The 14,651-nt window shown below is 39.4% G+C and overlaps 2 protein-coding genes across 3 annotated transcripts in view; one reads left to right on the forward strand and one right to left on the reverse strand.

Moving 5' to 3' along the window:
• Window positions 1-7,767, reverse strand: part of kmt2bb (lysine (K)-specific methyltransferase 2Bb) — a 30,887-nt gene extending 23,120 nt beyond the window's left edge. The window contains exons 1-6 of one of the 2 annotated variants that reach the window (XM_049584582.1): window positions 7,418-7,767; window positions 5,753-5,831; window positions 1,944-5,573; window positions 1,651-1,832; window positions 1,337-1,456; window positions 887-1,073 (exon numbers count right to left, since the gene is read on the reverse strand). In XM_049584582.1, the coding sequence (XP_049440539.1) occupies window positions 887-1,073; window positions 1,337-1,456; window positions 1,651-1,832; window positions 1,944-5,573; window positions 5,753-5,831; window positions 7,418-7,723 (4,504 nt within the window). In that variant the 5' untranslated portion in view covers window positions 7,724-7,767. Of the gene's footprint in view, window positions 1-886; window positions 1,074-1,336; window positions 1,457-1,650; window positions 1,833-1,943; window positions 5,574-5,752; window positions 5,832-7,393 lie in introns of both variants that reach the window. The other variant, XM_049584581.1, reaches the window with a different exon arrangement.
• Window positions 7,768-10,136: 2,369 nt separating this feature from the next.
• On the forward strand, window positions 10,137-14,391 carry psenen (presenilin enhancer, gamma-secretase subunit). Its single transcript, XM_049584673.1, has 4 exons — window positions 10,137-10,243; window positions 10,641-10,719; window positions 11,678-11,782; window positions 13,303-14,391. The coding sequence occupies exons 2-4, from the start codon at window positions 10,659-10,661 to the stop codon at window positions 13,440-13,442; spliced, it is 306 nt and encodes a 101-aa protein (XP_049440630.1). The 5' UTR covers window positions 10,137-10,243; window positions 10,641-10,658; the 3' UTR covers window positions 13,443-14,391.
• The last annotated feature ends 260 nt before the right edge of the window (window positions 14,392-14,651 follow it).

Raw genomic sequence — 14,651 nt, forward strand, 5'->3', positions numbered from 1 at the left:
TCCTTGAGTGCTCTGAAAGGTGCCTATAAAATGAAATACATTATTATCATTATTATTATTATTAATTACGTTGGCAATGTTTGCTTCTGCCTTCCCAGCAATGAGAGAGATGTGCATAACATGCAGCAGAGAATGGTGATGATCATCTGCACACCACATCGCTATGCGCAATGGAAAACAGAAACGCACCAAGGGGTGCAGCCTGTTGTATGCCAAACTCAGAGCCGATGACAGACTATTGAAATAACAAAAGGAAGAGAAGAAGGAGAAGTGGTGCGAGGAAACAAATCAGCCTTTGTTTTTTTTTTTTTGCTGCCTTGGTTCAGGCTCAGATTTGGCTTGGACAGAGGCTGTGCAGGTTTATGTAGACACCTGCCTGATTCTAGGGCCCAGTCAAAGCTCTCAGCTATGTGGCATGGAAACTGTGCATCCTGTGGTCCAGCGCTGGGTTTAAAAGTTTGCTTTTAGTCGCCTCTACAGCAGCTATACCTCAAAACCATCGATCAAATCAGCTCTGATCAATCCAACGACAAATTCACAAACCCTGCGTTTATAGAACCACACAAAACAGATAAATTGATGAAAATGCAAACTGACAAATATCAAAATGATGGTCTGATGGCCATAGACAGCTAAGAGCAAAGGTGTAACAATCCAAATATTACACTGATCATAAATTATTCCAATACAATGCATCCATCTGCTAAAAGACATGTTTCTCTATTACTCTGTCCTCTGCCAGGATTAGGAAGTTGAAACTATTACTATCACCATGTCTATTACTGCTACCGCTGTTGCTGCTGGCAAGTCATCACAGTCAATTGTGAGAAGTTTTAAGAGCATGTCTAATGAAAACGAATTGGTCTGCCACTCAGTTTACACCTACCTTTAGGGATGGCTGAAGGGGAAATGCCAGTTCTTTCATGCAGAGGCAAAGCACTCAGTCTGGGAATGTCATCTGGTACCAAGGCTCGAGGCTGCCCCAGCACCACGGATGCAGCACGACACACATGCTTGATGCGTGGACCTCCTGCTCTACGGAACTCCTGACACAGCGGGGAGATGAGCTGCGGCTGGAGAAATGAAAATATAAAAATCAGAACATGTAGGCACTGATGTAAAGAGGCTTGAATTGACAGAGGATTTTTTTCCCAAATCTAAATCATTGGTCATGCATCTCAGTAAAGTATACTGAGACAGAGCATGTTTGTTCATGCTAAGTTTGCAATTACAGCAAAAGGCTGATTAACAATAATGAACCGGTAAAACCAGAGACAGACATAAGATTTGTAGTCGGATTGACTTCTGCCTCAGGGCTATTGATTTGCACACTTACTTGTCCTTGAGGTGGTTCTATCTTGACTGGAACATCAGCATCAAGCTTAACCCTTTGTTTCCTCCTTTGCCTCTTAGAGGTCACGTCTCGAGACCTGGCGCCAGTCGGGCCAGATAACAACTACAGGGTTAAGAGGCAAAAACAAGTCATCAATACAAGCTTCAGAAAACTAAAACAAATCTCCCTGGGTCATTCAAAACACCCGTGGAGGTTTCCCTCATCTATGACAGGTCCTATTACATAGACTTTATCTAACAATGAAAAATTGGTGTACAATGACAAAGATGATGTTTGTGTGGTGATCATGGCATTACCCCAGATGATTTAAGCTGTTTCTGCTGGTCAATCTTGATGAGTTGGACCTTGGCTTTCCTGAGGAGATTAAACATTCTTTTATTTGCACCAGTGAGGCGCGCTCTTTGTGAAGCTCCCTTCTCCACAGATCCAGGAAAACCGCCTTCACCTGCGCCTGAGTTCTTTTCTGACTGCAGCTCTCCTGTGGATATAAAGTAATACATGCCAATTTCTGGTCCATTCTAAGTAAATAAAGCTAATGCTGTTTGCTGACCATTAAATTTATCAATGCTATTTAAATAATTTTGCTTACCTGAGTGATGCTGGGCAGTGTCTTTTCCTGCTAAACCCTCCTCTTTTCCGTGCTGAAATGCACTAGACTTGGAGTTCATAGTTCTAACACACACAGAAACTTTTCTCACCACTCCAGGAGAATCAAGGTCTTCTATCTTAAGCTTGGATTTGCCCTTTTCTGCATTTGTATTCCGTTGCCTAAGGCTGATACTCATGGCCTCATCATCAAGTCCTTCTGCTAAATCAACTGGAGGCTGAAGAGGTTTGCTCACACTATCCACCTCTGTTGTGGTCTTGCTTTTTGGAAGACCCGTGTGTGCCTTCTTTAGCCTTTGATAAATCTTGAGGTGAGCCGCTTGTTTATTGAACTTAGGGGAATTTTTCTTTTTCTGGGCATCCAGGAGGTCAGTAGATAGATCTGTGGGCTTATCAACTGGTGTAGATAGAAACAGATCCTCATATTTGTCCTCTGAGGTTTTGTCCAGTGTATACACGTCCTCTAGCGACTCTTCTGGCAACTGCCACTTGAAAGCAGAGTTCTTTAGAGACTTCTTCTTTTCAATTTTGCCACTTTTTTTCTCTGAAAATAGGCTGTCAGCTATGTCAATGTCGTCATCAAGGTCCTGAGCTGAAAACAGATCGACATCCAGTTGAGCTTCACTCAAAATGTCCTCCTCGTCAACCGGCAGGATAGGGGATATTGCTCTGCCCATCCCGTCATCTCGCCTCTTTACGGGGCGCATCTGCAAGCCCAATTGTAAACCCTTCTTTGGTGAGTTTCTTCGAGGCAATACCGACATTCCAGCATCATCCATGAACCTTTGCGGGGTCTTGATCACTCGTGAGGATCTGGCACTTACAACAGGCATAATGAAGTGCTTGATGTTTTTCACAAACTTTGATTTACCAGGCTGGGCATCTACAACATCTGCTCGTCCTCCATCAACTAATGTGTCTGTTTCCTCCTGCTTCAAACCTTCATTGTCAAGCCCCATTTCCATCAGTTTAGAAATGATTTTAGACTGTGGTTTTGGCCTTTTCGACCCAAGAAAATGAAGTCCTGTGGGTCTTTTTTTGCACTTTTTTTGTACTCCAATAAGTTTGGGGCTTGGGGTCGGTGTAATAGCTGCCAATGAAGTGGAAATGTCACTGTCCCCCTCAACAATTTTCTGACTTTCAGATATTTTAAGTGGAGCAAACTTCCCATCTCTGCCCCTGTGTCTATGTTTCTGACGCTGCCCGATCAAACTTTTACGCCTCTTTTTTACTTTTTTCAGAGATTTCTTTTGTAGGCACAGTGTTTTTGGATCGCTTACTTGACTTTCTTCCACCAAGGCTGGCTGACTATCTATCAACTGAATGTCGGTTTCCTCTTTTACCAATAGCTGTATCCGCTCTTCTTCCACTGACACATCGTCCTGTTTTGCCTCAGGCTGGGTGCAATCTTTTGTTTCTGGCTGACTGACTTCTGTTACTAAAGGCTGAGCATCTTCCTTTAGTACATCTGCGATAGTAGCTTCAACTGTAGCCAACTCTGCACTGACAGCAGTTTCAGGAACAACAACGGGCTTCTTCCTTTGAACAGACCTCTTTTTCCCTAGTTTATTATTTCTACATCTTTTAGGTTTAGAAGGCACAGGCAATGGTTTGGCCTCTTCAATCTGTGGTTCTACCTCACTGTCCACATTTGGTGGAGAAACTTCAACTGGCACTGGTGAGGGATCATCAACAATCTTTAAGGAATCCTCTGCAATCTTTACGGAATCCTCAGTGATCTTTGAGGAATCCTCTGCAATCTTTGAAGAATCCTCAGCAATCTTTGAGGAATCCTCATGAGGAACTTCAGTGGAGTTTACACTGGTCATCAGTGAGGGTTCCTCAGCCAAATCCTGAATGGAGTTTTTAGGAAGACCATGTGAGCTGGAATCTCCAGTTGATGCCTGAAAGGAATCTTCAACATGCACCTGCTGTGCATCTTCATCCTGTGAACTCGTTCTAAGCCTCCGTTTCTGAGTGGTCACTGGCTTCTGACTGACAGACTTTGTTTGTGGTGAATCAAAGCTTAATGTCCTCCTCCTTAGTCTCCTGGTTGGTGTGACTTCAGTATTCAGACATGATGATGATTTATCCTCACTAATTTCACTTAGATCTTTCAGGACATCATCTTTCTTTTCAGACACAGGACTAACTTGCTGAATTAAAAAGGATGGTTTTGAGCTTTTATGTTTCCCAGGAGAGGAGACCTTTTTGATCTGAAGAGGTGGAATTTTCCCACAATCCATTTTAGTCACTTCTTGAGGAGGTGTTTCATTTTCATGTTCCACTTCAAGTTCTACCTGCAAAGTGGACTTTTCCTCAACTGACACATCAGCCTTGTTTTGGGAATCTTTCTCATTATTGTCCAAGCTTTTACTCTCTTGTGGGGCTGAATTATCTGGTTTTGATTTTTTATCCATCACCATCACACTCTTCTTGACACTCGTGTCAAAAAAAGTGGACTGATCCACTTCACTCACAGTCTTTTCTGTTACTTTGACAGTGTTTTCAGAACTATGTGTCTGACTTTCTCCCTTCACTAATGTTAAAGTCCAGATAAATTTTTTTCTCTGTTTTTTCTTTCGTGTTGAGTTCTTCCCACTGCCCTGTGGATCATATTTTGGATTTCTGATCTTCTTCAACTTTAAACTTGGGACCCGCATTTCCTCATTTTTAAAAGGCAAAGTGTCCTTGGATTGCGCAGCTAAATGATCAGTCTCTGTGGGTGATGGGCCGTGGTTTTCTGGCACTGTAGTATCCTTATTCAACCTCTTGCTTTGCCTTCGTCTGTCCTTCCTCGCTGATGGCTTGGTCTCCACTGTTTGAGAAACTTCCGGCTTTGACTCCACCAGATGGGCATCACTTTTACTCAGACTTTCTGGTTCAGCTGCACTGCCTGAGACTTTTTTACTCAGTGGGGTGGTGACTCTATTGCTTCTACGAATGACTTGCTGATTAATTTCAGAACCTTGGTCTGACACAGTTTCCTTATGCTTTAATTTCATTGCATTCCTTTTTGGCTCCACAGCCTCGCTCTCCTTTACAGTGTCAAGTTGATCAGCTGATTTTCTCTCTTTTGATTTTTGGTCATCAACCACAACTTTGGCGCCAGTCTGGCAGACTGGCTCTGTTGTCTTTGAAGCAGATCTCCCACGCCTTCTTCCAGGTACAGTCCCCCCTCCCTTATCTTCTGTGCCATGTTTATCCTCATGAGGTTCAGTTTTTAATTTGACATGAGCACTGGAAATCTGGTCACCCTGAATGTCCTTGGCTTTAGGCTGATCCTCGATTCCTTTTACCTTCAGCTTCTTAGCAGATTTTTTATGAGGCTCCTTTACGGTTTTCATTTTCTTTTTGGCCACCAACTTAATAGTAATCCTTGGTGCTGCTGATGAGGCTCCGCTTTTAGTGGACTGTCGATCCATAGTGTTTTTTCGTTTTGAACCTTTCCTGCGATCCTTTGCAGGCTCTGCTTCAGGAGTTAAGCCATGCGTTTCTTCCAAAGATTTTACATCCTTTACAGGATCAGGTGGGGTAATATCTGCGTCTGCTGCTGGCGTTTTAAGCGGTAGCTTCTCACTTTGTCGTTTAGATTTTGTGTTGACAGCATCACCTACAAAACAAAAAGATTTTAAATATTACAAAAAAATTCATGGCTCCTCCAATGAATGCAAAACTGGGAATCAAAAACAATCCTACATTATATTGTGCTGCATACTTAGTCTAAATGTGTGTACTGTGTAAAACTTACAATAAATGTGTAATATGACACAGTGATACATTTTTCCTTACCTTTGGAAGGGTTTTGTCGTGACCATACAGGTCCTTTGGAGCTTTTTCTCTCAGCTTCAAATCCTCTGAAGTCATCTCCCTTGAAAAGTAAAAACAGATATTTAACACTTGAGACAAAGTTAACACCTCTGCTGGAGGCTGCCAAACCATCAGCAAAACAATAACTTTAGTGTTTTAGTTTACAGCATTCATTTTGAATTCAAGAGCATGGCATTAGCTGTATCCACTGCAGATGGAGGAACAATGAAAATGACACTGACAGTTCTATATGAAGAATGGATTCATGTCCTGCATAATGATTTTATCAATAAACCTAACATAACAAAGTATATTTATCTTAGCATTTTGAACCAAAAACTACATCAAACAATAACAAAAATTGGTTTGGTTAAGACATTACATCAATTATATCAATGACAAACAATGGACAATTTATTTCATACCTTCACATTCAAACCAATGCTTTTCATTCATCTCATCTACGTTGTAATACATTAAACATGAACAGGTCCTGCATAAGTAACAAACAGAAATCAATTTAACTGCTAGGGGGAACTCTTCCTGAACTTTTTATGATGCAGTTGCATGCAAACTAGAGTATATTCCACCTCATGCAAGATCAGAACTCTACAACCTTTGCATGAATCACACTGGAGCAGTTAGGATGAACTCCTACACTACCTACAAACAACTGCACAGCAAGGTAGGTCTGTAATTACGATTCCCTCCAACTACTGTACATCTCCCACATGCCTGCAGCTGTGACCCGGAACCCTGCAAACCGCTCAGATCAGGAGCGTACATTAACGATTAACGTTGCAGGTGTGCTGTAACGAGCTTTGTGCCCTTACATGCGTAACATAGTAATAGTGAGCTTTCGGTTCCAGCAACAAGGGTACAACTGGCTTTGGCACACTTCTGCACCACCATTTAAACATGTCGTGTTTGGTATCATTAGCTAGCGGTTAGCAATCTCCTCATCTCGAAAGCATTTAAACTCACTTCAGTCTGCAGAAAAGCTAGCCAGAATTAAAACGTATGCCGACGAGAAGGTTCCTATAAGATCCGTATGTGCTGTCTTATTCAAACAAGTTAAGCAGACTACTGTGCCCGCATCTGGACAGCGTATGAAAACAGTACAGTTAGCCGTTAGCCGCTGTGCAGCGTACAGAGGCGCTAGCTCTCCCGTTCTTTGTGTTCGCTACTATTAGCTAGCTGCTACTCTGGCCCGATAACGAGCGGGCCATGTATGAAATAATTACGATGCCTGTTTACAAATTGGCGTACTCTCTCACTTGCTTTAAAAAAAATATATTTTACTCATGTTTTCACACTCTAATATTTTCACCTAACATTACATAATAGTAATTGAGAGAACAGTGCTAATGTAACTTCCCTGCTGCTTTGCTAAAGTGGTATTTTGTGTTGCGGCTGTTCATTAAATGTCATGGAAAGCTACACTAGGCTAACGTTAGCTAGCATGAAATGTTGCTACAAATGAAGCTAAAGTTAACGTTAGCCTAGCGAAAGGATGTTGACATTTCTCCATGGTACTAACCAGTCACACTGCTGTGGACAGCACACATTCTTACACATTTAACAATCACACAAAATGTGAGAAGATGAAATAAAGATACTAACTCCTGGTTCGGTTTGGGACCTCACCTCTTCACTCCCACTAGAGCTGTATCCAGCCTGGCCAAGGGTCTGGTGGCTCGCCTCTATCCCAAGTAAGCGCAAGTGAGACTGGTCTTCGTTTAACGATAGAACCAGGTTTGCGGGCCTTGGCCCTCCGTTAGTCACATCATCAGCTTCTAAGCCTGATCGTCCGAGTTGCCATCGCTTCTCGGAGCGCAAACGACTGCGTGACGACCAAGGCCGACCGGGGAAACGACCTCTGGCCGTAGCGGTTCCACCTTGGCCTCCTACGGCAGCCGCGGTTGCTGATCCGCATCCCGCTGCCGCCATCATTGCTTCAACAACAACACACACCGACGGCTAGCACTTCGAGGAGAGACAAGAGGGAAGGCGCGAGATGGGAGGGGGGAGCCGCAATGCAGCACGGGAAAGTGAGTTTTTTTTTTTCAACGAGGCTACAATGGAAGGGGAGACAGGGTCGACCTCTGGTGGTGATTGTACGTCAAATCTCTATTCAGAAATGTGTGACTGACTACATCTTAAACTATGTCACGTTGCGCACATGGGAGGAGTTGACGTAGAGTGCCTGTCAGAAAGCTTTCTGCAAGGGTGAAGGTTTTTTCAACATTTTTTTGGGGGGGGGCACATAGGCTATAAAATAGGGGGCAACACCACCAGACAACTTGAGCTTCAAAAACTAAATTTTCCTGCATTTTGGTGAATTTTTATGCACCAATTTGCGCCTTATCTGCATTAATTTATAATGTAGGCAAAATATATTTACTATACCATGCCATATTCATCTTTTTATCAGGGGAAACACATATGCATATGACACATATGTGCCTTTCTGGCAGAATTATCTTAATTTCACCCAAACTATGATCCTCCAGGCAAACTTCTCCCAACACTAAATGCTAGATAGATACAGGTCTAATGTTTGTCCTCTGATGACAACAAAACCTATTCACTAATGTATATAGTATCCCTATATGTTATTTTTGATTTTTTTTCTCTTTATTAAAGTTTAAAAAAGAAAGAAGTTATCTGGTAGAAAGCCACTTGCTCAGTACACTTTGCAGACAGATAAACAGACAAATAATAACAACAGAAATAAAATAAAATAAATCATGCAGACAAATAAAGAATTATTATCCCTATAAGTATCCCTATATGGTGAGCATCATAGGGAGCCTCCAATTATGATTTTCATTACTAACGACTGTCTCTCCATGATTGTGCACCTGAAAATAACAAACATATATTTTTTGAAGAACATAAATTGAGGGGGCGTCAGTAGCGTAGTGGATAGTGCCGGCACCCCATGTACAGAGGCATTGCCTCGCTGCAGTGGCCGCAGGCTCGAATCCGGCTCACAGCCCTTTGCTGCATGTCAGTCCACACTCTCTCTCTGTCTCCCCATTTCACCCTCTGTCCTGTCAATAAAGGCAAAAAGCCAATAAAAATAATCTTTAAAAAAAAAGAACATAAATTGAGAGTTAAATGTTGCAAGACTTTCCAGACATGTATATGCAATTACATAATACATTAACACGGCCCCAAATTCACTTTAAAGGTTCATCAGTACCTCTCTTAAACAGTTTTAACGCAGCTAATAATTTAAACTTCATGAAAGTACATTTATCACAGAGCTGGCAGCTGAGTGCAGGCCTTTATTATTCTGTTCAACGGTCAGAACAGTTATAATTGGGAATAGGAAAGTGTCTTGATTTCTGTAAACAACATACAGTACATCACCACCTTAATATCAAACAGGTCTCTATGAGTTTGGAGTATTAAATTATTCAGGATGATGGGAAAGGGGTTAGCATTTTCTCCTGTTTATTTAAAGTTGATCCCATGATAGGAAAAAGAAGGTGGCTCTGAAATAATTTCTAATTTAATAATACAAGTGGCATAGCATTTGGAAAGGAAGGCTTAATCTTTAATCAGTCCGGTCACAATAAACCTCTGTCAGAGGAAACAGAATGCAGAACAGGAAATAAAGATAAACAGTTACCACATTTTGGTGGTCTGTATGCCCAGGCTATTCACATTGCAATACAGTAGATGGCAGTATGCCTCTTTATCGTCAGCAGAAGAAGCTCATGATGAAGGAAAGGAAGATGCAGAAATAATCATCAGTGGAATATATAGTGTAGATTTATTTTGTTAATTTTCAGCTCATGTAATAGAAGGAAATATTGTTGCAGAATAAACTGGCTGTGGAAGCCTTATAAAGGTGAGCAATACAGACTATAGCCAATGATAAATGGAGCAAAATCTCTTCATTATTAATTATTTGATGTTGCCAGAAAATATGAGCTCTTTTAGAGTAGGAGTATTTTATTTATTCATTTATTTATTTATTTATTGTTTTTGTTTTCAAAGTGGCACAGTTCAGATCTCTTAATTGCCATCCATGTTTCAGATTTGATCAGCATTTTTTTTCAAAGCTTTGCACAAAAACATTAGAAAAGGCCATTAAGTGGACTTTTAGGAAAGATGATTTTGTTACACCGGATGTAAATATGTGAAAAGAAACATAGACTATTAAAGGCTTAAATTAAAGGTAAATTGAGTATCAAAGAATTGTTAAACAGAAGTATCTACTATATCTTTTATTTATTAATCCTCAGGATACACCACGTCCACCTGTGAACAGCTTAGTCACACACTCCGGTACAGCAGGTGGCGCTATGCAGTACAGATTAGTGGATGCTTACCATTTACAACAAAGAGGACAGGCGAAGAAGAATGTGATCTCGCAGTCAGTAGAAGAAGGAGGAAGTGATTTTTGTGTCTGTTTAGTTTTTTTTTTTGCGACGATTCTCTTGGCCTTACCAATACCAGGTAAATTACCACAGTCATGTAAATTATTTTAGTTCCATAGAAATATTGATAAAGACTTCATCCAGAATCTGGGGACCGACTGAAATCACAGCCACGGCTATTTGTAGCAGTCGGAACAACCTACTGTTGCAGTGCTAAGCTAACGAAATGCTAACGGTAGCCTGAGGTGCCTCCCGAGTCATCTGACAATTCAATCAGGTCACCTGCTGCTTTATTGTTCGGATTTTATAGTGTCTTTGAGATTACTTAACTCAGCCATGTTTAGACCAGTAACTTCAGACGCTCGCGGTTTAAACGGAGACATAACACGCATCGCCGTTGTCACAAAAGTTTCATGTCTTTGGGTTGTTTGGAGATGGTTCTGGACTATAACTTGACTTTATTTTTTGTGATGCAGGATCCACACTAATTCACAATGAACCTGGAACGGCTGCCCAATGAGGAGAAACTCAGCCTGTGCAGAAAATATTATTTAGGTGAGTGTACTTACAAAGTGAATCATGACAGAAGTGACTTTACAAACATCTTTATATTTTACCTTTACTGTTCCTTTTTGGTTTTTAAATTCAGGGTACATGCAAGTAGTGTTAACACCTGCCTTCAGTGGCATAAGGTGGTTATGATTGGCCCCAGTGCTCCCTAGTTACTAGTTATGAAGCACACAGACTTATTAGGCTATATATGTTTTACCAACAATGTGTCATGCTACCACTCTCATGTTATATCTGCCTGCGGATGTGCCCAGCTTGTCACTCTTGAGAGAATTTGCACCTAAACTAGCTACTGTAAATCATATTGTGATGTTGCATTATTAAACAGAGGCAGATATTGGACACCAACACACAAATTACCCAGCAATCATCATTACACATCTGTATATGACAAAAAACTACAAAAGAAAATAGGACATTGTAAGTTTAATTATAGTTGTTTATAGTTCATGTAGAATAATCATATAGTATAATAATTATATGATTATTATATGATTATTCTACATGAACTATAAACATATAATCATATAATATAATAATTATAATTTTGTTATGGATTAATGCTAAAAAAAAAACAAAACAACAACAACAGATAACCATGATGGAGATGGGTTTACCTTTTTGAGGGCATATATAGAAAATTGCACCATTTTCGATTTACCTTGAATTCTTCTTTGAACACAGGCTTATTTCCAGGTGGCAGTCTGGCCCCTCCACCCCACAGGCCCCTGCACTGTCTATATTGCCTCAATAAGTTGTACATTTAGGTTAAAATGATCTGATACATCATATTTATGTGAGAGTGAGGATAGGCTAACAGTGACTGGGAGTCTTGTGTAAACCAAAGTATGAGCACCTTGAGTACATCTGCCCTCATATGAAGTAGTAACATTCAGTGGTATTGTCAGTGATGGTGTTTTTTGATCTGTTTATTTTTTTTCAGGTGGCTTTGCATTCCTTCCATTCCTCTGGCTGGTCAATGTTGTTTGGTTCTTTAAGGAGGCTTTTGTAAAGCCAGTCTACACTGAACAGCTCCAGATCAAAACTTGTAAGTATTAAAACTGTTGCTTTTCATACATGATTTTACAAACGTATGAGCTTATTCAAGTTTGAGAAAACTATGCATTCAGAAACAGTATCTGTAATGTTCATGTCTAGTTTCCCAAAGTAGCTGCTGTGGATTCAACACTTACAGGACTCAATTCATTCACTTGTTACATTTTTAAACCAGTCAAGACCTTGAGTAAAAACCTTAATGCAAAGGTTCTACATTTTGTTTTTTTAGGGGTGGGAATCACCAGAGGCCCCACAATATGATATTACCACGATACCTAAGTCACAATGCAATATTATTGTGATTTCAAATGTATTGCGATATGCTGAGTATCACAATAACATATATTTTTTTATTATATTGCAATTCATAACCCTTTTTTCAACTGTAAATTATGTCCCCAAAAGAAAACTTCATCAACATCTGTTTTATCTAATAAGATAAAGTTTTCAATCTCTTCATCTCACTTCATCTTTTGCAACAGCAAAATGTATCTATTGAACTGAAAAAGAAATTCATTATACTATTTTGGTAGACTACCAAAAGATTATTTTTCATTTGTAATAGTATTAATTTATATGATAATATTATTGATACTTGGCGTCCATGTAATGATATGATATGATATTGCCACACAAAATATTGCAGTACTATGCTGTCTCAAAAAATGCAAATGGCCCTATGTGGAGCCAGTGTTTAGTTTGTCCATTCTGTTCGACTATAGAAATATCAAAATTACGAAAACACAACCATTATTATTTTCAGATATTACGAAAAACATATTTATTGTATTATACTCCATTTCGGCCAATATATATCCCCCCACATCCAACACACTGGATCTTTAAACCATGGAGGAGATAGGAAGGCTTCTTTAGGTAAAAAGAGTTGATAAAATGTTTCCTAAGCAGAACTAAATATTGATTGAATATGCCTTTTAATATGAAACTTTTATTCATAGAAATCCTGTTTCCACATACATGAAAAATATATCAATAGAACACCTGAGATTTTTTTTTCTCCTAACTGTAGGATTTTGTTTGAGGGACAATACTAAAAAACATTTGCCTCATTATGCATTTTGAATACTTCATTGTCTTTATACATATTGATATATATTATATTCTGGGAAAATTATCACAGTATTAATTTGATCCATTCTTAAACCTAAACCTATGAAATACTGTGGGACAAAATATGCATGGTGCATTTTAGTCTAGTTAACATTAACAGACTCTGGAGCTTTCTTCAAATAAAGATGGTGAATGTTCTAGTGATAAATATTTTCTGTTTGAAAAACAAAAATATTTCCATACATAAATGAGTGCCACTAATGACACTTTTGATTTAGAACACATGTTGCACTTTATAAAACTCTATCAAACAGTATATTTGCTATGTTATGAACTTGAAGTTTTTTTAAAGAAAGGTTTGAGCAAAGGTAGTTACTGATATATTATTCCTGGATGTCCATTATTTTAATACCAAGTGTCTCCTGTGTGTTTCTCATCTAGACGTGAAGCGGTCGGCCCTAGGGTTGCTGTTATGGGTAGCAGTACTCACCACATGGATTACTATTTTCCAGCACTTCAGAGCAGAGTGGGGGGAGGTGGGAGATTACCTCTCCTTTACTATCCCATTGGGCATTCCTTGAGACATTTTTCCTGTGTCAGGTCTTTTGACTATAACTAATGATCCACTATATTGGACCAAAGAATTCTCCTTCTTTAACTACAGTGAAAGATTCTGGTGATTTGTCTGGTCTCTTGAGCTAAATTCAATGGCTGAGAAACGTTAAAGTAATCGCTCATGTCTTCAAAAGATAAATGCTGTAGGATTTGAAAATTCATGTTTTTGTGCGTGCCAATGCATTTGAGAAAGTTCTTTGGTTTTAGAGTAGGCTGATTAATCTTGTATAGCAGACGATGTCAACTGTCATGACAGTATCTAATGATGAAGCTGGATGTGCTTTCAGGAGCTTGAACAGTAGATTCAACAAACTGTTTTTTTCCTTTGACTAAACTGTGGAGTTAAATGTTGATGTGTGATTGTGCACCCCAAACTATTTTTACCTGTGTATGAATGATGGATTAAAAAAAAAACAACAATAATGTCTCCAAGTCATAATGTTTTTCTCCATGTATGACTTTTCCCCTGGCAAGCACTCACACTCCTGTTGGTATATCATTATCCCACTAGGATCTATGAATCTCTATGGACTTGTTTGATGACACATTGATGAGGAATTTCCTCCATATATATACTCCTAATATTTAGCATTGTTACAGAAGGCTCCTAAAGTCTGTACAATCACTGGCGCCTGTTGTGAAACCCAATACCTTAATCCCTCCAAATGTCGCCACTTCCCTATCATCCCATGAGTCATAACATAATCAGTGCCATTTTTAGTCTCTCCAGTCAAAGTTTAAATGACAGGTTTTACGTTACTAACAGGGAGACCATGTGCCGGCTGCATAAAGTGCTGACCTCATTAGAGCGTGCCAAGAACAAGTCAAAAGTATCGGCATGTACTTTTATGATGCAGGGAGTCCCTTAATAAAACTGATATATGAGGAGTCAACCAAAGGATCCTTCTATGGACATTGTTTCCAAGTGTTGTTGTGCTTTATGTGTGTGAACTGAGCGAAGTTATGGAAAGTAAGTACATTTACTCAAGTACTTTGAGTACAATTTTGAGTATCTTCCATTTCATGTTACTTTGTATTTCACTACATTTAATGGAAAAAATGTGCTTTTTAAACTGCATTATTTGATACAATAAATTCATAAAAAAAATTATTTAATCAGCTTGAAAAAATTGATGTGGCTACAGTTACATGTTAAACTAACCAGCTAAATGTTT

This window comes from Epinephelus fuscoguttatus, linkage group LG8 (assembly GCF_011397635.1).
Source record: "Epinephelus fuscoguttatus linkage group LG8, E.fuscoguttatus.final_Chr_v1".
Classification (NCBI taxonomy): Eukaryota; Metazoa; Chordata; class Actinopteri; order Perciformes; family Serranidae; genus Epinephelus; species Epinephelus fuscoguttatus.

Excerpts from the sequence above, each read along its gene's own strand:
- psenen (XM_049584673.1), top strand. The coding sequence starts at position 10,659 with ATGAACCTGGAACGGCTGCCCAATGAGGAGAAACTCAGCCTGTGCAGA. Across the intron at positions 10,720-11,677 it reads GTGCAGAAAATATTATTTAG|GTGGCTTTGCATTCCTTCCA; the intron begins GTGAGTGTACTT and ends ATTTTTTTTCAG. Across the intron at positions 11,783-13,302 it reads ACAGCTCCAGATCAAAACTT|ACGTGAAGCGGTCGGCCCTA; the intron begins GTAAGTATTAAA and ends TTTCTCATCTAG.